This window comes from Cottoperca gobio, chromosome 24 (assembly GCF_900634415.1).
Source record: "Cottoperca gobio chromosome 24, fCotGob3.1, whole genome shotgun sequence".
Taxonomy (NCBI): Eukaryota; Metazoa; Chordata; class Actinopteri; order Perciformes; family Bovichtidae; genus Cottoperca; species Cottoperca gobio.
The window spans coordinates 580,025-605,817 of record NC_041378.1 but is presented as its reverse complement, the minus strand read 5'-3'; the positions used below and the strand labels follow the sequence as shown (position 1 = coordinate 605,817).

Here is a 25,793-nt window from a genome sequence, read left to right as displayed (position 1 = left end):
CTGAACACGTTTTAAAACTGCTGTACAGACTCCACAGTGTCTGAGCTAAAACTGTACAAGTCCTCCGTCGTTAAGAGCCTGCGATGACCAGAAGATCTGATTATTCAGTTTTAAGTTCAGAATGATAAGCGGGGTCCATGGAGGGTCTTGAACGTGATCAGGACAATCTTCAACTGAATTCTGAAGCCTACTGGAAACCTGTAAGTGGGCCAGAGAGGGGTTAATATGCTCGTTCAGTGTTCGGCGATTTGCAGACGCTTAAACAAGACAATAAGGAGTTTCAGTAATGGAGGCGGGAAAATATGAAAGCCCGGAGGATTTGTTCTGCAATGCTTTTAGGCAAAGCTGATCTGCAGAAGGTTGAGTTGCAGAAAAAACTATTTTATGGAACTATTCACTATTATGGAAATATGTGACACCAAGAAAAAATCCATGCATAATCTCCCTTTATATCCTGTGTTCTGTATTCACTCAGCACATATAACAAGTGTGTCAAAATTCAGATTTTGATGGAAGACAACAACATTTCCAGATTTAATCTATGAAACTTGGTCAATGACCAAGCTTTGTTTGTATTTGTGTGAGCTTTGTTCCTCTTTATTTCACAATAACAACTTCGGTCTGGTAATTCCAGTTTTGTGTATTTAGATTTTTTTATTAGTCCAGCTGCGGAACATTCTGTGGGACGTTTTCAATGAGCCTTGGTGCAAAACATCTTGACGTGATCTTTACTCTGCTTTCACTAAACACTGAAACGTCAGACATGTGAAGAAACTGTCAGGTGGAAATCTCCACGACTGCCACATCGATGTAGAACATATTCAAGGGGCCATAAACATGTTTTATATTGTATACTTTAACCACATACAGCTGGAAATATGTGACACCAAGACAAAATCCATGCATAATCTCCCTTTATCCTGTGTTCTGTATTCACTCAGCACATATAACAAGTAGTCAGGAATACCAACACACATCTCTGTAATATTTGCCTTCTAACACCTCAGTGCCTAGGAAGACGAGGGGGGGTTCCAGTTTACCGGCTCTGACTGAAGGTGACTTTTATGGTTCGCTGCAACATGAAAGCGATCACAAATTATGTTGATGGAAAACATCCTCCTCTAATATTATTAATGATCCCTATTTAGAGAGGCGGAGGGGAAATAAAAGCACAATTTATCCAGAGAGAGGAAGGGGCTGTAAATATGTTGGCGTGAAGCTCCTCGCGTGTTTGTTTATATCAACGTCTAAAGATATTAATGTTTAAGTTTAATAGTTTTTTTTTAGGGAGGATTTCAAACAAGGGCACCAGCTGTTTTGTTTTCATCACCAGACTGCGTAGATCGTGTACATTAACATTCCTCTAGTAGCTGTTAGTACCACATGCTGAACTGTCTAATTAACATGCGCTGTGTTTAATTAAATGTGACAGTGCACTCAACATGCAGTTACTAACGTGTGTTGGTGTTTCAGTGGATTCATTTATTGCTCAGTGTCTTTTACATGTTTTGTATGTTTTTAAAATGTTTTTAATGATGGCACCAAGCTCTAGTGCTTAACTTTCATTCATCGCGTAATTTAAGATCAGCACTAGACTGCAGGCTACAACCGCTGACTTTATATAAGACGTGGACGTAGTCACCGTGACGTCGCCTCTTTGTTAGTGGACTATGGTTTTGAAGCCTCGAGTTTGGTCTTTTATCCGCCACCATCTTGGTTTTTATCCGCCACCATCTTGGTTTTTATCCGTCACCATCTTGGTTTTTATCCGCCACCATCTTGGTTTTTATCCGTCAGCATCTTGGTTTTTAACCGTCACCATCTTGGTTTTTATCCGTCACCATCTTGGTTTTTAACCGTCACCATCTTGGTTTTTAACCATCACCATCTTGGTTTTTATCCGTCACCATCTTGGTTTTTAACCATCACCATCTTGGTTTTTATCCGTCACCATCTTGGTTTTTAACCCTCACCATCTTGGTTTTTAACCATCACCATCTTGGTTTTTAACAGTCACCATCTTGGTTTTTAACCGTCACCATCTTGGTTTTTATCCGTCAGCATCTTGGTTTTTAACCGTCACCATCTTGGTTTTTAACCGTCACCATCTTGGTTTTTATCCGTCACCATCTTGGTTTTTAACCGTCACCATCTTGGTTTTTAACCATCACCATCTTGGTTTTTAACAGTCACCATCTTGGTTTTTAGCCGTCACCATCTTGGTTTTTAGCAGTCACCATCTTGGTTTTTAACCGCCACCATCTTGGTTTTAGCCGCCACCATCTTGGTTTTTAACCGTCACCATCTTGGTTTTTAGCCGCCACCATCTTGGTTTTTAACCGTCACCAACTTGGTTTTAATCCGTCTGTCTTGGTTTTTAACAGTCACCATCTTGGTTTTTATCTGTCTGTCTTGGTTTTTAGCCGCCACCGTCTTGGTTTTTAGCCGCCACCATCTTGGTTTTTAACCGTCACCGTCATGGTTTTTAACCGTCTCTGTCTTGGTTTTTAACAGTCACCGTCATGGTTTTTAACCGTCTCTGTCTTGGTTTTTAACAGTCACCGTCATGGTTTTTAACCGTCTCTGTCTTGGTTTTTAACAGTCACCTCCGTATTTCAACCACTTTTGTTTCGTGTCTGTATTTGAAGGATCGGGAATAAAAGTGCAGACGATGACGTTGGTGAAGGGATTAACTTTAAAGCAGGGGACACCAGCGTGACTCGACCACTCAAACTCTCAGGCAAGAAAATGAAGTGACAGGCAGTTCGGACCATTCACAGCTTTTACCAATGCGGCTGAACAAAATAAATGTGAAGCTGTGAAGCGTTACGGATGAGGAGGAGCTGAGTATTATACCATCTTTTTACGGCTATGTGCTCGATACCAAGGGACAGCTTCAGGTATTAAAAGGTACCTCGGGCTCAGAGCGGGGCGAGCAGATACCTAACAAACCCCCCCCATCGCAGCGCTGCTCTTTCATGAAGGGTTTAATGCCGCTAATAACTTAATCCTTAAGTGATGAAGATGATGAGACTGGAACGCAGAGACGAGGCCACGTACCAGCTGGCGGTGATGAGAAAATAATTCTGGTACCCATGAGGTCTGTCTGGCAGCGAAGTTTAGTATTTCAGCGGAGGACACGCGGTCGCTGGAGATGGAATATCTTTGGGTCTCTAGGAATGAAACCAAGTACTTCCACTTAAGTATATATTTGAGGTACTTTACTTTACTTGCATTTTATGCTACTTTATACTTTAACTCGTAGGTAAATATTGTTCTTTTTACTCCTTTAGTCTGACAGCTTTACTTACTTTATGTGTTGACAGATAAATAAAGTCTTTAAAAAGCCTCTTGGATCAGCTGGAAAATGCATCATGATTAAAATGATCTTTTTAAGTAAATACAAACTTCTTACAATCATTGAACTCCAACAAACCTTTCCCAGCTGTTAAAATGTGGTTTAAACACATTTTACTTGCGTGTTTGGAGATGATATGAAAATGTGAGATGCTACAGACAAACGGTGAGAAATGGAAACGTACAGACGGAGGGTCGGAGGGCGTGACGGCCCCCTCAGGCCCGGTACTGTCTGAGCCCAGTGGCTCTGAATCCTGAAGCCATTGTCTTGCTGGCAGCTCCGGCTCAGCTCACAGCATCTAAATGCCACTCGCCTCCATTTCAAATCCCTCCCAAGCTAATGTTTATTTCTCCTCTTTCATCTGAGCAGATGAATTAAAAGCTGCTCCCGGTCTTTGTCTGTCGGGAGACGCCGGCCTGCCTGTCAGCTACTCTCCCTATAAACGGACTTGTGTCTGACACATCCTGCGGTTTCCTGCATTTATTCACTTTCTTTTCCCACAGTAAATGTTCAACGTCCGCACGTCACGATCACAATCGTTTTTGTATATTCGTGGAAAACAAATAGAAGCGTCTCTGTGAGGAGTGTCGGGCTGTCGCAGGCGACTTCTGCACTGTGAACAGAAGCCTAAATAAATAGTAAGTGCAGTTTATCACCTCGGGGTGTTGGATTCACTTGTAAATTAACTTCAACACACAAAGAGGAAGAAAGCTGCATGTTATATGAAGCGATCAGCTGAAGTGCTCTTCAGGGCCGAAGAGGTCGCTGTTCTGCAGACGTTCTGCTGGTGGCAGATGGCTGATGGAAATCATTTTCAACTTGTTTAGCTTCTCCATTAAAGCCAAAAAGAAAAACCTTTTGACGGAGAAAGAAAAAGATTCTCTTTCCACAAAGAGGTGGCAGACTGGTGTGGGCAGATGGTGGTGGTAGTGGGGGGGGGGGGGCTTCCAACATGCTCATCCCTTCAGGGAGGACTCACGGGATGCTGCAAAATATGAGTTTTATGGGAAATGCAGCCGCAATTTTCAGCCACATTTATGCAATAAACTTGTTTAAATGTGATGTAATTTTTCTGGCTGTCGATAGAAAGAACATTTTATAATGTGAATATAAAAGTTCAAATTGTACCATAATCAGAATTTTGATTTATAATAAGAAGCATGTTTCAGAGACTAAAACTATTTAATATATAAATTAGATTTTGTTGGATAGATTTGCAGAACTTGCTTTGTTGTGAGGACGAGTTCAGTCAATATTAAGGATCAATGCTGGTGGGAGAGCTGTCAATCAAACTGGACCGGCCGTCTTAAACACATCATTACAGAAAATCACTTTTCTGTGTGTCACCACCTGTTTGGCTTTTTATTTTCTATTACTGCTCATGTTAAACTCTGTTTTTAAAACGCATTATAAACGTGAAAACATCAAACAGACTTCAAGTGTTTGGAGCAGCAGATGTTAAAGGTGAAGTTACAGTTTTATCTTATTTAGAGGGGAATTAAAATTAGAATTAGTTTCCTTATTATTTTCTGCTCGGTATATTATGTGCTGTGACGGTAAAGCAAATTGAAAGTGAGTTTACGGCGTGCAAGTTAAACGTGCCGCGTGATTTCTGTGTAACTAGTTTGTTTGTGCTCACTGATGAAGAAGCGTTGATTCTACTAACGGATGAAGAGGTGTAAGAAACTGAGGAAGAACATTCAATTTATTTCTATTCAATTCAATTCAGTCCCTGAAAATGTAATTTAAAAACTAATAATTTCTCAGGATTTATCTTTACATTTGGCTTTATTCCACTAGTAAGCAGCTATTTGTTACATTTTCACCCTTTTTGCTGCATAAAAATACTGTAAATATTTTAGACATAGTGCAACCTTTGTCGTGGATATTTATCGCTCACAACATGTGGTATGAAACAGAATCAATAAAGCACAGACACAGATATAGTTGATTAATTATTATTTTGTTGCACAACAAACAACAATAATGAGAACACTACCTGCTTCCCAGCACAACCGCGTAGTGTCCCTCAGACAAAGACAATCTCGCCCCTTATATCGGAGAGCGGCACCAACGCTGACACCTTGTAACGCACGAACCACTCAACATACATCGATCTACTTCCATTGCCTCAGACTTCATGGCACCAAGGTAATCTATTCCAGATGCAAAGGTGACCTTCTTATGACCTTTGAGATCGTGTTGTCAAAACATATATTTGTTATTTACATATGGTATGGATCTTTATATAGGGCCCCTGATGTAAACTTAATGAATAAGACATTGTTCTTTTTGCTTATCTTAACACCCTAACTGCACCTTCTGACGAGAAACAACTACTCCTAACGTTTACAACTAATCTACACTTATTTGCCTTTAAAAACCGGCAGGTGGAGTCTATAAAGGAAGTGATAGTAAACCTGTTATGGTAGGATGCACTGACGAAACCTTACAGACCAATATCAGGGTTAAAAATAACACAACTCTTAAAATCCTGCCCATTCCTGACATCTTAAAAGTCCTAAACTCTTCTTTAATCTCACTGAAGGTTAACCAAAATAAACCCAAAGAATGTTTGTAAAAGCTGCTATCTGTCCTGCAATAATCACAACAATACTTGGTAACATTTTTATCATATTCAGCAAACTTCCCCGCTGCTAAAGTCGGCACACAATCTCCGTTTCACCCGCTGCTGATCTGCCACACTCGCATAAACATGCGCTCGTTATTCAGAAGGTTTCCAGAGGACTGAAGTGTCTCATTCTGTCGTCGAGCAGTCGTGTCAGGTCATCATGACTCCAGAAGAATATCATTTCAAGATGTCACAGTTCAGACTAATTCAAAGATCTCACTAAATGCATAACAACCTTTTATAGAAGCATTCAAACCCAATTACAAGCCAACAAGCTTTTAACTGAGACTCAGAAGTCAGAGGACACTTCACTCCAGTTAATTTACTTTCCTTCTGCGTCAGCCAAACATGCACGACGTTACATTGAGTTCATGGCAACGTCCTCGAAGAAAGTTTAATGACGGCTAACAGCCAACACTTGTGGAGACTCTACGGGGAGCACGCAAGAGTCGGGCCAATTATAAATATGATTTTTGTGTCACAAGTGACAACTGATCTAATTCTAATCCGTTCTGGACCTTTATCAAGTACGATGTGCTGCTCAGTGCATCAGACGACACGATGCTCCGCGACGTGGCCGATGTTCACGCTGGTTGCCGGCTTATTAGGTTCGGATATAATTCCCAGAATAACTGAACTGTCACATTAAAATGGTTGGAAGCCAACTTAATTAGAAGTAGAAGTTATAGAGAGGTGATGGACTGAGCATCGGATAAAGAGTCGGGGGAGAGAAGAGGGAACGTCTAACATTTAAACATTTCACCCGATACCTCTGTAACTTTATTTAACTCCGATGTTCGGATCGTTTTCTACCTTAAAGCTCTTTGTACCATTTCTAGATGTGGTAACAAGATAAACCTGAGGGATCGTGAGATAATTAATGTTAAACAATAGTATACTTTGTCTTCTTCACAAAACTATCTATTTTCCTCCTCAGACCTCGGAAACTAAAAACAATTACAAGAAAAAAATCAATCTTTGTTTATTTGACATGAATCGGTTTCTTGCTAGCTGAGATGTTTGACTTGCCTGAGCTAATGTTCGGAAGTTAAACGGGTCATAATTCCCTCTTTATCTATTTTTATGTAAGTGTGAAAAAATCTCCTTCTTACATCTTGCAAAAAACTAAATTTATAACCTTCACCTAATACTCATTTTTACTGAGTCAATGCAACCGGAAGCTAATGGCTAACGGCTAAACGCTAACGTTAACTAGCTCCCCTCCTGCCGATTTCAACTTTGACCTCTGTTCTCGGTTCAGTGTGTCACCTGTCGCTCATCTGTTATCTGTCATCTTTACACTGATCCAACAACAGTATGAAATTGCAGAATTAAAATAGCAGAATTAAAATGGTATAAAATAGCAGAATTAAAATAATATAAAATAGCAGAATGAAAATAATATAAAATAGAATTAAAATAATATAAAATAGCAGAATGAAAATAATATAAAATAGAAGAATTAAAATAATATAAAATAGAAGAATTAAAATGGTATAAAATTGCAGAATTAAAATAGCAGAATTAAAATAATATAAAATAGCAGAATGAAAATAGTATAAAATAGAAGAATTAAAATTATATAAAATAGAAGAATTAAAATAATATAAAATAGCAGAATTAAAATAGTATAAAATAGAAGAATTAAAATTATATAAAATAGAAGAATTAAAATAATATAAAATAGCAGAATTAAAATAGTATAAAATAGAAGAATTAAAATGGTATAAAATAGCAGAATGAAAATTATATAAAATAGCAGAATTAAAATGGTATAAAATAGCAGAATTAAAATAGTATAAAATAGCAGAATTAAAATAATATAAAATAGCAGAATTAAAATAATATAAAATAGCAGAATTACAATAGTATAAATAACATTGGAGATCATGCCTAGTTTCTGTATGTGTGCCGTACTTAACGACCCTCCTGAAACCACATTCATCACCATTCTTGTAAATATTTTAAACTATCAGAGCCATATTTTGAAAGCATGAGATCCACAATGGGCCCTTTAACTGGTTTACTCCCTGAAAAGTTAATTTTCGAACCCTTTTCTTTCCCTTCTGGGGTCTTTGAGGACGGAGCCGCAGAGCAGCTTCTTCAGAGAGCACAGCTTCTACACAAGGCGACCGCAGTAATTACAGTGAGGGAGGAAAAACATTCACGCTGCGGCGGCTCAGAGGGAATACATATTAGTCTTGTACCATTAGTGTTCAGACATTATGCTGCCCTGGCATTTAGACCTCTTGGTTTTTAAACGAGCATCTCACCGCAGTATAAAAACCTCCATCTCGGAGGAGCCGGCGCCATGAATTAAACATGGCGGGTGGCGGAGAGAGGGCGGGGGTGAAGGTGAGGAGCTGTGGGAGTGTTGATGGTCATTACGTTGTCCAGCTGCTCGCACTGTTCTGTTCAGTCGACATGCGCACGCGACCGTGTTTCATACAGCAGAGATCCTACAGAAACGCTTTGAATGTATTAATATAAAAATGTTGTCCAGAGTGTTTTTAAGCAAAAAATAATGTCTTAAAAATGCTGAGACATTGGAAGTAAGATTTTATGAGTCATTTCTTTTCTGACGCTGCATTGTAAAATCTCAAAAATAATTGTTAACATCATTTAAATAAAGTTTTTTTTTTTTTTTAGCAAATACCTTTTTTTTAATTAATTTTTTTAAATTAAATTATTAATTAAAATGTTGTTCTGAATGGCATTAACAATCTTACGAGCCCTAAGCTGCAGGAACCCTGCACATGTAATCTTTGCTGTTCTAAATGACGTACCACTAGGCCACTAGGCCATCACCACCCTAAAACATATTTAAAGCTTTAAAGCAACTGGCAGGTTGAATTTCTCACTGAATGTTTTGTGGACATTTCAAAAGTTAATGATTTTATGTTTTGCAAAGCATGTTGAACAACTTAATAAAAAAGCAATATGTTCAGAGATGTGAAGAGACTGGGAGGCGAATAAAAGAAATAAAAGCCCCAAAATAAAATAGTACATAGTAATAAGTACAAACAAGATCACATGGAACAAAAAGCCTGAAACGCAATTTAAAAATGTGTCTCTGTATTATCTCTTTTTAAAATGTTTATTCATTTTATTCTCTGTTCGTGGTGGGGCGGTGGACACGATCTACCTCCTTGTTCTTTGTGTTTTCTCCTCCTGGTTTTAGTATCTTACGTCTACTTTTGTTGGATTGTAAATGCAAAAACTCAAAAAACAAAACATGGGACTCAAATGCAACACATGCATAATTAAAAGAACCCAAAGATGAGGTTTATTTATTCAGTCAGCTGTTTACACTTGAATATAAATGTGAGTTATATGTATACAGCAGACATCTGATGTACGCAGCATGCTGGTGTAGAAGAGAAGTCTCTGCCCCTCCTGTAGTAGGGCGTCCCATCACATCTTAATGTGTTGGAGAAACCTCACGGAGGCACCTGCAGGGATCAGTTCCCTGATCATTGCATGTGCAGGATAACGGCGTGTGCAGAGCAGAGGGTTTGCCAGGGAGGCAGAGCTCCTCGCGTGTCCTTGAGTGCACTGCAGCTGAAGTAAAGTCCCGAGCAGAAACTTCAGCTGGCAGCAGAGTAATTCAGTGCACTTTATCTTGCCCCTGCGATCGGGTCACTCCTTTTGTCTGCCGCTATTGAACCGTGCACTCACACGCAGTCAGAAGCAATTACAATACCTCCACAGAGCTCTACAGCGCTTTATGGCTGCTACCTCACACCCAATCTCTCTCTCTTCAGCTGTCAATAACACAATTATCTGCTTGGGAAGTCAGACAAGTTCTGTTGGTTCAAACTGAAGAGATGGTGAATAAGCAGCCTCGCTTCGTCCCCGGGGACAGATGCATGTTTGCATTCATCACTTAGCTCAAAGTGTTAAACAGCAGGATAGACTTACATTCTTAATTTAGCTCAAAAACAACAATAAGAGCGTGTCGGAGGTGCATCACCTTTACAGGTGTAATGGCTTTTGTATGAATGACAGGCGAAGATATCCAGCCTCAGTCTGTCCAGGCTTCAAAACATTATAATAAAAGTCCATCTTCCAGAGAGCAAGAAGACGTATTACTTGTTTTGTCGAGCTGTCCAAAGCAAGAAGATCTGAGTCGAATATAAAACGGAGAACAGCAGTAAATCCTCACGTTGGAGACGCTGGAGTCAGACAGTGTTCAGCATACTGAATAAATTACTTTAATGGAAAATGTGTCTTCTATGAGTTGAGTTTAAAGATCTAATCGGGTGCATCAGATGGTGACATGTATGTTTTCAACTATGTTCCCTTTTAAATACAATAAATAAATGAACTTCTGACGACGCTTCAACTGCTTTCAGTGCTTACAACTGGCTTTTCAATTGTTGTGCAAGAAAACACATTCTTCATCTGTAGGATGCAGAGATTTTATAACAAAATAAGATCAATGGAGGGTTTTAAGCGTAGATAACTTTGTTAGAGACACACTTCAACTCCTACAAGTGCGAGATCAGTTTTCAGTGTCGGTGACTTTTCTAATCACTTTAACTAAATATATGTCCAGTAGGATTTATAGTAAGTGAAACATCAGCAGTGAACTAATGCAGTTATAGTTTATTAAAGGTTAAACATTTTAAGGGATCTGGACTCTCAAAGTATTTCACACAGAAACACTCTGTCGTCTCTCTGGACATTATTTTGACCTTTTCCTTTGTCCCCCTGTGTGTCCGCAGAGTGCCTCTCAAAGTGGAGCAGGCCAACAACGCCCGAGACGCTCTGGCGAAGGCCGTGTACAGCCGCCTGTTCGACCACGTGGTGACCAGAGCCAACCAGTGCTTCCCCTTCGAATCCTCCGCCAACTTCATCGGCGTCCTGGACATCGCTGGCTTCGGTCGGTATCCATCCAAACCTCTTCTAACTATCGCAGTAGCATTTGAAAAGTCTTAATATCATATAAATTATTGAAGTTTATGTACTTTAGTATTTACATCAAATTGCTCGTGAAAAATAAGTCAGTTTTGTTATTTCCAAATGTCAGATACATAATTACTCAACATTTAGACTTCCGTTAAGTCAAACAAGAAAAAACATCTTTAAGATGAGAATTTGAGAAAAATCTGAACGTCTCACAACTCGAATATGTTTCATATACAAATAATCTGCAAACCTGTTCAGTGCTTTCTAACAGAAACATGCAGTTTTAGTATTTAAAGACTTGAATCCCAACATTTTGTTTGATTTGTTGATTATATGTGATTTTTCACTCTGTCCTGAGGAACACATAGTGAGTATAATGTTTAACTCCTCGATGGACGTCACAGAGATCTGCATTACAAGTAATAATTCTAAAGACACTGTACTGACACCAAAGCGTCTACACTGTGCATGATTTCCTGACACTGTAACTATCGTTGTGTGACGCGTCTTTTACTGACCGTTGATTGTGTTCTGCAGAGTACTTCGAACACAACAGCTTCGAGCAGTTCTGCATCAACTACTGTAACGAGAAACTGCAGCAGTTCTTCAACGAGCGCATCCTGAAGGAGGTGAGCGCCCGCCGCCCAAAAGCCAAGAACTCAACGTCCTCCGATACAAACGGCAGCTAATCAAAGCAAACATCTCGGGCCGACTTTGATAAAAGTGCTTTTTCTTATTGTCAACACTTGTTTTTTAAGAGTGGGTGTTTTCTCATTCCTGAATAAAAGTATTGATTTTTCAAAGCTCAGATGCAACAAAACATAAAATCTAAACTAGATTTTTCCCTTTTTGAAAGTGTTAAGATGATTACTGTGAATGTGAAAACAAACAAGCTGCAGAAAGCGTAGTGTTTTATATTCAGATGCAACTCTTCTGCAGCATCTGATCTGTCCAAGTCTACAATGTTCCCAAAACAACACATTTCTATTTTGCAAAATAATGATGCTCGATGTCTATAATTTTCTTTGTAACGCGAGTCTTCATAACGAAGCAGAAGGAACTCGAGCGCTTCAAACGTCCGCCAACGCTGCATAATATTTTACTGTCGTCTGGAGAGTTTTGGACACAGAGATGCTGCTCAGTCGATGACTCCGAGGTCTGAATGTCACCGTTGTAATTATAGTTTAATTACAGACGATCATTAACAAAAAAACATCCGCCGATCATTAAAGCCGTATCTGTTGAAGCATCGTTAACACTTAAACGATATTTTGGTTTCATTTTCCCCCTAATGTTCGACGCCTCATTTGACCGTAAACTCCTCGTTACATACCTGGAGATGTTGGCGCCAGAACGTTCGTAACATCCTCGGAAACCTTTAGATCAGGGGTGTCAAACATGCGGCCCGGGGGCCAAAACCGCGGGATGACTTTGCAAAGTGTAAAAATTAGTTGTTTTGATCATAAAGTAAAATCCTGTTCCAGACACCTGTGACGAAATGTGTTGTGTCTTTGTAGACACACTGATCTGTACGTTGTAACACACGTGTAAACGATGAACTGATGATATTGTTGGATTGCTCCGTTTCTTAAGAAACATCAGGTTGTTCTTAATGTTTAGTAAAAAGATAGTTCATTACATGTGAACATTTTCAGAATGTATTTGTACTTTCTTGCACTAAGACGAAGGGAACATGTGGAGTTGTTGTTATTTACAGGTTATCATGATGTTACTGCTCCGGCCCACCTGAGATCACATGGTGCTGCATGTGGCCCCTGAACTAAAGTTTGACCCCCCTGCATTAGATGCTCGTTTTGCATGAACGTGTAAAAGCAGAAAGCGCTGTGTCATTTGTTGGAGAGCTAGAATGTGTTCTGCAGAGTCGTCCTCGTTAGGCGAATGTCGTGCGATATCGTTACGGGTTTTCATTATGAAATGTGTCGTTTGCATTCCAGGAGCAAGAGCTGTACCAGAAGGAGGGTCTCGGAGTCAATGAGGTTCACTATGTCGACAATCAGGACTGCATAGGTACGAAGTCGCTCATCACTCTGCACTGTACAACTCGCATTCATTTATTTTTATGTGTCGAGGTGCATAACACGAGCCTCTAGAAGAAAACAAGAAGCTGTCTGTACTCGTCAATAACTAAACAATCAAACCGGGTTTTAGATATTCGGGATTTATAATCCACATTTCTCTTTGGTTTGATTATTATTAATAATCTTTCTACCACGAGCTTGACTCTGGACTTGATACTTTCCTGTCTTCTTATTGGACTTGTAGTTCTTAACTTGACAAGACGTGCGACTTTTCTGTTTTGAAACGGGACTAGTTGGTGTTGGCTTGATGTGGGACTTGAAAGTCTTAACTTGGGACTTGACGTGGTATTTGTTGGCCTCTGGAGTTAACTTGTGACGTTTACATCTTAACTTGTGACGTTTACATCTTAACTTGTGACGTTTACATCTTAACTTGTGACGTTTAGATCTTAACTTGTGACGTTTACATCTTAACTTGTGACGTTTAGATCTTAACTTGTGACGTTTACATCTTAACTTGTGACGTTTAGATCTTAACTTGTGACGTTTACATCTTAACTTGTGACGTTTACATCTTAACTTGTGACGTTTACATCTTAACTTGTGACGTTTACATCTTAACTTGTGACGTTTACATCTTAACTTGTGACGTTTACATCTTAACTTGTGACGTTTACATCTTAACTTGTGACGTTTAGATCTTAACTTGTGACGTTTACATCTTAACTTGTGACGTTTACATCTTAACTTGTGACGTTTAGATCTTAACTTGTGACATTTAGATCTTAACTTGTGACGTTTACATCTTAACTTGTGACGTTTACATCTTAACTTGTGACGTTTACATCTTAACTTGTGACGTTTACATCTTAACTTGTGACGTTTAGATCTTAACTTGTGACGTTTACATCTTAACTTGTGACGTTTACATCTTAACTTGTGACGTTTAGATCTTAACTTGTGACGTTTACATCTTAACTTGTGACATTTAGATCTTAACTTGTGACGTTTACATCTGAACTTGTGACGTTTACATCTTAACTTGTGACGTTTACATCTTAACTTGTGACGTTTAGATCTTAACTTGTGACGTTTACATCTTAACTTGTGACGTTTACATCTGAACTTGTGACGTTTACATCTGAACTTGTGACGTTTAGATCTTAACTTGTGACGTTTACATCTTAACTTGTGACGTTTACATCTTAACTTGTGACGTTTAGATCTTAACTTGTGACGTTTACATCTTAACTTGTGACGTTTAGATCTTAATTTGTGACGTTTAGATCTTAACTTGTGACGTTTACATCTTAACTTGTGACGTTTAGATCTTAACTTGTGACGTTTACATCTTAACTTGTGACGTTTAGATCTTAATTTGTGACGTTTAGATCTTAACTTGTGACGTTTAGATCTTAACTTGTGACGTTTACATCTTAACTTGTGACGTTTAGATCTTAACTTGTGACGTTTACATCTTAACTTGTGACGTTTACATCTTAACTTGTGACGTTTACATCTTAACTTGTGACGTTTACATCTTAACTTGTGACTTCCCGGTCTTGTTTTGGGTCTTGGACTTGCAGCTTGTTGACTGGTGACTTTCCAGTCTTATGGGACGTGTTGGTTCACGTTCCATGTTTACATCTGACTTTGTGTTGAATTGATAGCTGCACGTTTCACTTCATCTCTAATGCTTTCTCAGAGGAAGCGGTTTTGGAGGGCTGCCGCTGGTGTTTGTATATATACTCGTGATTTTTTTTTATTTCCTCATTCAGGAGTTGTGCTCCTCCAATCTTCTATACAAGAAGAGAAGTGGTGTTTAAGAGCCCCGAGCAGCAGAATGCTGCTCATTATTGTCCTTAATGTGCTGCTGGCTCAGAGCCCTGTGTTTTGCAAGAGCTGCCTGTCCACAGTTTGACCCCGGAGCCTCTGCGGCGTCTCATGGACAGACAAATGGAGAAGCAAAGTGATGAAGCCCCGGAGCCTGTGAACTCCTGTCCTGCCTGCAACGTGTCTTCATAAGCAGGGAGGCAGATGGATGTGAGGTGATTACAGGTGATGGAGGTTAATTATGCTTTTTGCTGATGTCCAGCTCTGTGAAGTAGCATCAATATTAGATGCTTAACTACGGCGGAGTTAGCTGGAGGGAGGCAGCGGCCCGGTCGACACGGACTCTTTACAATGAGCTCTGTTCATTGGCTCGGAACTGTAGATTACTAAAATGTATTTGTTTGTTTGGGCTCCTGTTGTGAAGCTACTCTGTCCACACCAGAGAGGACATAACACTTGATGTTGCACCGACAGGAGACACATGAGTGCATGCAAGACAAAGTAGAATTTAAAGCAAAGATTAGAAACAAATGGGAAGTCACAAAACACATTTCTCAGGTCCAAGAGTGTAATTGGGAAGTGTTGTGTGCTCAGGTGTGTGTGGGGGGGGGGGGTTGTCTCCGGGGGTTTTCATTAGAAAGTCTGGCTGCTGGTTAGAGGCTCCTCTGGTAGTTTGTGAGTCACAGAAGCTCCTCTTTGTAAATGTCAATTCATGTCAGAAAACATTGCTCAGAAAGCAAAAACTCTGAATCATCTTCCATTACTTCCTGTTTGTCCCCGCCGCCTCTCCAGACATATTGTCAGCTTCTCTGAGGCGCTGACCTTCTTACTACTTACTGGTGTTTGTGTTGGTGACATACAGGGCTCTCACTTCCTGCTTGATATGTAACAAGAGTTTTTTGTGAAAAGCTTCCCCATAGAATATATTCTATTGCGACCAAAGAGAAATCGGACAATAATATCATTATAGGGACATAAAAGCCAAGTCGAGGTCTTTTTTATATTCCAATACAAGCGGTGCACAGAAGAACGGTCATTGAAAGAGAGCTGGGTCAGTCAAAGGGCTTGTGGTAGAAAATGTATAACAGCTTATTTGACTTGTTGGACTAGAAGTTCTGAACGTTGGATGTGTAGAGACTTCGTGCTGACTGGATTTGGAACTTGACACTTGGTGCAGGACTTTCCTGTCTTGACTTGTTGGTGTTTACTTGGGACTTGACGTTGGACTTTATAACCAAGACTTTAGGTTTACTTCCTTATTTGTATTACCTCTGCTTCTGCATTGTACACTTAGCTGTCTTAAATTGGGACTCAGGACTTGGACTGGAATATGGACTTCGGAGCAAGACTTGAGGTTTTAATTCCAGCGTTGTATTATGGATCTGTTACATCGCTGTATGTTGACGCTGTACAATCGGCTATATCCTCCTAAATGAAATGCATTTCATTACACTATCGATTGATCCTGGTCCCAGGCTGTAGTGTCCATTACTGTACAACAGAAGTCATTTGCACTTTTCCCAAGAGAAAGTCCTCTGATTGTGTCCTCCGGATATAATTCCGGTTTTAAATGCTTTTATTTCTTCGCATCTGATGTCAAAGACACAACAGTAGTTCCTGTTGGAGGCTCATTTTGTACTTAAATTGAGCTGCACTTCAACTAAAGCTTAATATTGATCTGCAGAAGCTGCTGGCAACGGCTCACTTTTCTTAGCCCAGTTTTCTTCAGAGTCAGAGTTTCATACCAACGATGGTTGACTTTTATTTTCCTAAAATCAGAGATGAAATAAACTTCCAAGTTTATTATACTTTACTTAAATGATGATGGTAATGATATTTATACTAATAATGATAATAATTATAATAATAATAGTAATAATAGTAATATTGATAATAATAATAATAATAATAATAATAATAGTAACAATAATAATAGTAATAGTAATAATAGTAATAATAATAATAACATTAATTTGTTTTTGTACTTTCGTTCTGTGACTTTTTCTCTCCTCCCGTCAGAAACTCTTGTGAACACGCTCGTTGACTCTCATTAATACACTCAATAAAATATATTCTAATCCAAATTATACCTCTGATACAGGCAATTGTAACGTTAAAGCCATTTCCCAGTTTCTTATTATTTTTCTTCTCAACCCCAAGTACTCTGAAGCAACTTTCATTAAAGACTTTAATCTGCACAGACCTGGTGGAGGCGAAGATGGTCGGCATCCTGGACATCCTGGACGAAGAGAACCGACTACCTCAACCCAGCGACCTGCACTTTACCGACACCGTGCACAACAAACACAAGGACCACTTCCGCCTCACCGTGAGTGACTGACGCACGAGAAAGAAATGGAGACGCATACGCGCTAAACACATTTAACTCTCCCTGAGAAACATACTACAATTAAAATGTTGACATTCTCCTTTAAAGACTTTAAAATTAAACATCAGTCAAAGAAAAAGACAGTTCTCTTTAATATATTGTTATAAAAATGCAAATATAACACTATTTTTATTCAAATGTTTAATATTTAATTTTACGGAACCATTATTAATTTAACTAATTTGCATCTAAAATACATCGAAAGGTGTGTATTCACACATATTTACAGTTTCCTACATCTGTAAGAAGCCAACATGTAGTCATCTGTAGTTTGTATTGTCTTACGCTTCGTATTATTATTATAATTATATTGTATTTGTATGCTTCAGCGACAGCCGTGGCCGGAGGCGGGATGTTTCCTGGCCTTTTTCTAAAAACATTTATTTAAGGGTCAAGAATTCATACGCTAATTATTAAAACGTTTTCCAAAACTAACGACACATTTTGAAGACAAAAGGTGGTTTAAATGTTATAATCGGGGTCGTCTCACATTCTGGAGACACAATAAGTTTGTGAGTGATGTGGTGTCGCTGACGGTGACGTCACTCAACACCGACTCTTAATCTTCATTTCCAGCCCAGAGTGATTGACAGCACCGGGAATTAGCATGTGATTGTAAACGGAAAATATGCAGGAAGTGTGCTGAGTCGAGGTGTGTGTGTGTGTGTGTGTGTGTGTGTGTGTGTGTGTGTGTGTGTGTGTGTGTGTGTGTGTGTGTGTGTGTGTGTGTGTGTGTGTGTGTGTGTGTGTGTGTGTGTGTGTGTGTGTGTGTGTGTGTGTGTCGTCCGTCCGTCCGTCCCTCAGGTACCCAGGAAGTCTAAGCTGGCAGTCCACAGGAACGTGAGGGATGATGAAGGATTTATTATCAGACACTTTGCAGGAGCCGTGTGCTACGAGACGGTGCGTTCACAGAACACTCAGCTTTCCTCCGGCCATCTTTGAAATGAATGTCACATGAAATTATTTGTTTATTTTTTCTCTGATTACTGGACTGTAGAAAAACTCTCCTGACCAAAGAAAGTGACCATTCAGACTCCAACAATCACATGGAAACACTGTTGTTGCAGGAGACGGCATGTTTTATAGATATTATATATATTTGTTGCTTCACGTGTCGTGGATATTTATCGCTCACAACATGGTGGTATGAAACAGAGAGGAATCAATAAAGCACAGATATAGTTAACAATTATTATGTTGTTGTACAACAAACAATAACCATGAGAACACTACCTGCTTCCAATCACAGCCAAGTAGAGCTCTGACTGACAAAGCAATTCTTTACCTTAAGTAGGAGCTGTTTTGAACACACACACTTTCTGAAACCCAACCTTTCAATCATCAACATTGACTTGTCCAGATTCTATGGCGCCACGGCAATCTATGCCATGTGGAGGTCATCTTCTCATGACCTTTGAGAAGCCCCCTTAACTTCCTTAGGGCTTGGGCCTCATGATATGTCTTCAGACATGAACATATGGTATATATCATTAGTACACTTAATGAATAAGACATTGTTCATTAAGTTTATCTTAACACACTTGTACAGTGAGCAGAGATACAAGCATGATAAGTCACAAAGAACAACCAAACACTCTGCACATCCCCACAGTCTGAGTTTTACAACTGTCCCTCTTAGACCAAGTTTGTGGAGAAGAACAACGACGCACTGCACATGTCTCTGGAGGTTCTGGTCAGTGAGTCCAAGGACCGCTTCGTCCGCGAACTCTTCGAAAACTCCAACAACAGCAAAGACGTGAAGCAGAAGGCGGGAAAACTCAGCTTCATCAGCGTCGGCAACAAGTTCAGGGTGAGTTTTAGGTGAAATCAGCTGTTTAGATTGTGATGCTGCGTCAAGAATGAATATCTCAAAACGTATGTTGAGGTATATTTGTGTGAAATATAGTTTACGATAATGTCGCCGCATGCTTCTATTTTTAACTGTGCAAATATGCAAGAAAAAGAAACAGCTGCTGTTTCTACTCTCGTCTTACGGCACTGATGACGCCAACATATCCAGGATCTGTGATTTATGGAGGCTCAGAAACACTTCCCGCTGCACCTTTAACAGCCGGGTCCGGTTCTGCTTCCTTACAGAATATCGATCTGACAGACTTTGGTTCTTATGGTCAGGATGAAGCAGTCAGTGCATCTTAAATAGGGCTGTAACTAACGATCGTTTTCATTCTAATAACCGTTAAAATAATGAAAAAAGTGAAGATATTCACTTTAATACGACACAACACAGAGAAAAGCAGCAAACCTCCACTTGACTGGTTGGTGATTATCTTTCTGCTCATCGTGCGGTCGAACAATCGATTAGTCGGCTCTTATCTTAAAGCAACATTATGTCACGATTGAGCCCCAGAAGCTTGTTCCTGCACGATGTGACTTTGGTGCGTAAGTCTTTACGAAACTTTGATTTCGGTGAAACTGGATCATATTTAATGGAGAAAAGGTTTTCTGGTTTTCCCTCTGATGTCCTGCGACCGCTCCACCTCGTCTCGGTGATTTATGGTGTTCCGTGACGGACAAAAAGCTTTACTTTTAGTAACGCTAAACGCTAACGGCCGCTAACAGTAGCTAGCTAGTTGCTCATCACTAATGTAATCGTAACAAATGCACGTGTAGCGTTACGACTGTCCATATTTACGACGGCGGTGTTTAAGTGAATTTTAATTCAGTGGCTTTCAGGATGGGGCGTCTAAAATGTGACCAAAGTTAAGGCTTCCTCATCAAAAGCAAATATGATATATTGTAAACCCCCCCCCCCCCCCAGTACAGAAGCTGCACTTCTCTGTGAATGTCGCCGCGCTGCAGAGAACAGAGAGCAGCGTCTTTGTTGTTGTGGAGGTTTCACTCTCCTTTAACTCACTGCGACTCGTCCAGCTCACCTTGATATGTGCTCTAATGTGTCACATACAACAGAAACCCACAGCACTTGGCTCCACTCAATCATGTGAAGAAAACAAAACCCCGCGGGAGTGATGGCTCCCAGAGAGCGGCGTGGTGTACAGTACTGTGAGCCCCGCTGTCTTTGATGTACACATATTTGATCCTTTCATGCGTATGGAGGCCTGATTTATATGTGCGATGCGTCGCTGAGCCTCTGCAGACGTGTTGGATCCTGCAGAGCACTTTGAAGAGTGTGTGTTTCTATCCAGGTAGTTTTCTTTAAGGTTATTTGTTTGCTTTTATTTGACTGTATGCAGAAGAGACAGACAGGAAACATGTTGGGGCATTTAGAGACTGTTGCATGCCGTGCATCAATGGCGTCAAACCCCCCCCACCTACAGTTTTCTGTGTATGCCCACCCGCTGCATCATACGCGTCTTATTTCCTAAACAAGCTGCGTCATACTTAATGTCTTTTAATTTTTTAATAAATGCCATTTTTTGTTGAAATGCCAGTAATTTGTCATATTTTTTCTGTTTTTTCTTGTTTCTTGCCCATTAAAATAGAAAATTAAGACATTATTTCTAATATATTTTCTTTTTTAATCGCTCTTATTTTTCCCTTTTTTAATTTCTCTTACTGTGTTTCTGTATGCAGTTATACATCAAATCAAAAACTTGACAATAAACTGGTTCTGATAATGATATTCATGCTGAAAAGTTAATTAACCAACAAAGATATTTCTTCTCATACCAAACAACAAAGCAACACTATTGGAATCAGTTATGTTTACATGTGCGACTGCAGAACATTGTATTTGAGAGGATTGAAGCACGGAGCTCATCTCAGGGTGGATTTGGACTCGCCGGCGAGTAGATTGAGTTCTTATTACCTGTGAGCTGAGTTACCTGTAGTGTTGTCCTAAAGCGTCCTCCTCCTCCACCCCGGGTCCCCTCTCTCTATCCGAGCTGTGATTAAAGTTCAAAGGATGTAGCGGGGGTCCAAACAGGCGGACGGGAGGAAGGAGGAGGTGAGAATGAGCGATAAACCTAAAGTCAGGCGAGGTGACGGAGGAGACGCGGCCGTCCCAATAACACACTCAATACATCATAACAAGAGTCTGTTGAGAAGCCAACCGGCTGAAACACAAAACAAAGAAGTCAGATTTATGAATCGTTTGTCTTAAAATGCATCACATGAGCAGGACTGATGGAGAAGCCACGAGAGGGTCATTTATTTAATAACAGAAACTATAACCGCTGTATTTATTTAATGTTTCATGCGAATGTCTTTTAAATGCTGTTTTCAGCCTCAGATATGGAGATTTCCTGCTTTTATATCATATTTAAATGAAATATTTGTGGTTTGGACTGACGAGACATTTAAACCTTGGACTTTGAAAAACAATGATGGACATTTGTTAGTATTTTATAGACCAAACCATTAATCTAGAAGTGATCGTGAAACGTTTCTTCATTAATCCCTCGATTAATTTTCCAGAGAGAGTCCCTGCACCTCGTTACACTAATCGTGCAGAGACGTCCTCAGCGAATCGTTTTTCTTGCTCTTATTAAGAGTTCAGCTGTGGTTGTTCCGTGCGCTGTCGAGTCATACCAAGGTCTCCTCGTCTTTCACTTCTCTCCAAACTTTTTCTTATCTTTGCACATTTCCAAAACAGCTGATTCTTTTCTGATGGGAAAAATATTTTTAGGGTGTTCGTCACTTAATCGTGCCATACCGAATGTGGCCACTACACCAACTCACTCACTGCTCACCATGGAGTACTTCCTGTTCTCCAGTTAAAACAGCACCGACCTGTAAAATGAGCTGGCGTGCAGTTTGTAAGTTTAGTTAAAGGACGCAGATCTGATGATGTAGTTATATTCTATTAGTAGACAAAGGAGGACAATAATAATAATAATAATAATAATAATAATAATAATAATAATAATAAATTGTATTTGTAAAGCGCCTTTCAAAGCTAAAAGCAATCTCAAGGCGCTAAAATGCAGGACAACAACAACAACAACAACAACAGACATAAGATTTTACGGAAAGGCTTTTTTGAAGAGAAAGGTTTTTAGGCTCTTCTTGAAGGAGTCGTCGGCCTGTGGAGCCCTCAGGTGTTCTGGGAGGGAATTCCACAGGTGAGGAGCGGCTGAGCAGAAGGCCCGATCGCCCATGGTGCGGAGCTTGGTCCTGGGGGGGTGGAGCAAAGTTTTTTTAGAGGAGCGGAGGTTGCGTGTGGAGGTTTGTTGAGGGAGGAGTTCCTTGAGGTACGGAGGAGCATTTCCATGTATGCACTGATGGGTGAGGAGGGAGATGTTGTAAGATCCTGAATGCGACAGGAAGCCAGTGGGGGGAGTGGAGGATGGGTGGGATGTGGTTATATTTTCGCACCCTCATCAGGATCCTAGCGGCGCTGTTCTGGATATATTGGAGCTTCTGAAGGCTCCCGCTTTGAGTCCTGATGAGGAGAGCGTTGCAGTAGTCCAACCTTGAGGAGACAAAGGTGTGGACGAGTTGTTCAGCATCTGACAGGGAGAGTGTGGGGCGGAGCTCTGCAATGTTCCTGAGGTGGTACAAGGAGGTCTTGCACAGATGTTTGATGTGGGTGTCAAAGGTCAGATGAGGGTCAAATCTTACACCCAGGTTGGTGAATGATGGTGATAGGGGGATGTTTTGACCAGAAAACATGATGTGGGTTATGGGGGAGGACTGGACCTGGTGTGGTGTGCCAACTAAAATAGCCTCTGTTTTTGAGCTATTTAGTTGAAGGAAATGTTCTTTCATCCAAACCTTTATCTCCTCAAGGCAGGTGTTCAATGATGATGATGATGATGATGAAGATGAAGACAGTGGGGCTGCATGTGGCATCGGGTCGGTTTTTATATATAGCTGTGTGTCATCAGCGTAGCAATGGAATGGTATTCCATGCTGGCTGATGACACGGCCAAGGGGCAGAGTGTAGAGGGTGAACAGAGTGGGGCCGAGAACCGACCCTTGAGGGACACCACAGGTCACTGGGTGTATCTGGGAACTTGCACCTCCCAAGGATACATATTCTGTTCTTCCAGAGAGGTAGGACTGGAACCAACTCAGGGCGGAGTCAGAGAGTCCGATGGTGTAGTGGAGGTGCTGAAGGAGGATCTGATGGTCGACCGTGTCGAACGCTGCAGTCAGATCCAGGAGGATGAGTAGAGATGGGGAACTAGCGTCAGCCACCATCAGCAGGTCGTTTGTGACCCTGACCAGAGCTGTTTTGGTGCTGTGGGCGGAACGGAAACCGGACAGGAATTTCTCAAAGAGGCAGTTGGCTTGGAGATGGTCCTGAAGCTGGGCTGCAACTACTTTTTCCAATACTTTTGATAAAAATGGCAGGTTGGAGATGGGCCTGTAGTTGGTGAGGACATCCGGGTCTAAGGTGGGTTTTTTGAGAAGTGGTCTGATGACCGCAGTTTTTAGAGAAGATGGGACATGACCAGTCTGGAGCCAGAGGTTGATGACTTGGGTGATCAGGGGGCTTAGAGCACAAATGTTGGATTTTACCAGGGCTGTGGGAAAAGGGTCCAGGGCGGAGGTGGAAGGTTTCATCCTGTGGATGACGTCCTCAACCTCTTGCTGAGAGATCTCCAAGAAGACGCGACGAGGCGGGAAAATCCCAGGCTGTGGGTTGACAGCGGGGACAGACTGAGCGCAGGACGCTGCTGTTATGCTAATAGCTGCTAGCAGCCGTCACATGTCCGCTCCACAATCTGTCTGTTTGATCACCGTTTCCCACACGCTCCTCTTGTCACCCCATTATGGACCCTACTTAGTAAACATTTATTTACATACATTTACATTCACATAACGCACATAATGCTCCTTATGTCCGCAGTCACTTGAAAAAAATACATAATGCATCACCAACAGTACAAGCAACCAATAATGAGGCTGAAGCTACAGGGTGAAGGATGTGGCGGCCATTTTGCTGGAATATTAATGGCTCATGAATAATAAAATAATTTGATGAATGAATATAATACTTTAAAATAATTCATGAAATATGACGAGTTCCTGAAATATTTAGAAAGACAACCTTATCAGAGACCAAGCTGGGTGAAACTAATGCACAAAGATGTTGATGATGCACATTTTTAAAAAGCTTTGCTTATCAGAAACAGTTAAAGTTAAGAATTAATCCTTTTTGACCCACAACCGTCTGCAGAGTAAGAGGATCTTTGCTAATGCACAGCGAGCTGAAAGGCTTTTCTTTACAAAGGCTTTATCAGGGACAAATGTTTTTTCTCTCTCCCCGTTCCTCACTTGTCCACCTCAGCAGCATCTTCAGCTCCAAACTCCAGATTAATTGTTGCCTCATGTTCCAGACAGAAATACAATAACCCTTTGAAAGTCTGGCACTGCCGGTTCAAGGACTGAAGTATGCTGCAAGATTTCTGCTTATGTTCAGAGCATGTCGGAACATTTTGAGAATAAAGCTGGAACATTTTAGAGAAGCTCTTCATCGGAGACGTAAAACCAAAGTAGAAAACACTTCTAATCACGCATAAATCTCACCATTGTGTGGCTCATTGTTTACACAAATATTAACTTCCAAATATCTGGTAAAGTGCAGCTTGTCAGTGGGAAGCATCCTGGAGTAGTGAGAAGTTCTCTAACACAACAAAGGTTTCTGCTCTCATAACGTTACGATCTCAGACGTACTTGCGATACGACAGCTGGGATTATCTCACAGTCCAGCTTCCATATCGCTGAACGTGAAGGACGAACATTTAGCTGTTTGTTTATATGTTTCGCTATTTAAACAATTTCTCCGAGCCGATGGAAATCATATTTGGTGGCGGGGACAATTTTATGTGACCCCTGTGGAGTTATGCTTCATTACAGATCAGGAGATTTCCACCTCGACTTAATCCTGCATGTGTTTGACTTCATATCTGATCAGCTGAGAGCAAACAGAGAAATCTGATTGTATATAGATGTTTTATTTCTTCACCTTAATGCTAAAACTACACTGCTTGGTATTTAGATGAATTGTACTGATAAATAAAGTGAAATAAGCGCCGCTTTGAGGCATTTCATTGTTTCTTTCAGGTTGTTTACGTGACAGATATTTGATTTATTGGTTTTATTATCACTATTATAACTTGCACAGATGGATAAATGGTCAAAAGGGAAATTAATTTTACGTCGTTAACCTGTAACAGTGAGAATTAGACACCACAGTACAAAACATGATTATAAAAGACGTGACTGTACAGTGAAGTTATTATGGGACGATGGTGTGATTCACACGTATAACAGAGATGAAATATAACCAAATAAGGTCGAATGTCACCGTATGATTCATATGTGTAAGCAATTTTGCAACCTCCTTTTTACCAAAATAGTGTGAAACCTCTGCAGGAACGTAAATCACGTCTCCTGTGAGCGTGCGTCTGCGTCCTCGTGCACAAGATGAACAAAACATGGATTCAAAAAATGCTACGGAGTGCTACTGGAGTTAAGAGTTAGCAGACACACAGTTTCTTGTTCTTCCTTCTGTTTGGTGCACAATTTTTGGGGAAATTTGTACATAAAGATATTTTATTTCGAAGCATACACAATGATATAACTGGTTTTCTTTGGGTTTGTAAACCGTACGTGCTTAACCGAATTTCACGTTGTCCAGCGCACATGTGATTCTGAGGCTCAAACTCTGATCTACATGCACTCTGCTCTCACAGAAACATA

General features: G+C 40.4%; 1 protein-coding gene across 1 annotated transcript in view; it reads left to right on the top strand.

Moving 5' to 3' along the window:
• Window positions 1-25,793, top strand: part of myo6a (myosin VIa) — a 120,580-nt gene that overhangs the window by 45,958 nt on the left and 48,829 nt on the right. Inside the window, exons 13-18 of the mRNA XM_029462936.1 lie at window positions 10,718-10,875; window positions 11,439-11,530; window positions 12,857-12,929; window positions 16,975-17,102; window positions 17,967-18,062; window positions 18,802-18,972. Coding sequence (XP_029318796.1) covers window positions 10,718-10,875; window positions 11,439-11,530; window positions 12,857-12,929; window positions 16,975-17,102; window positions 17,967-18,062; window positions 18,802-18,972 — 718 coding nt within the window. The remainder of the gene's footprint in view (window positions 1-10,717; window positions 10,876-11,438; window positions 11,531-12,856; window positions 12,930-16,974; window positions 17,103-17,966; window positions 18,063-18,801; window positions 18,973-25,793) is intronic.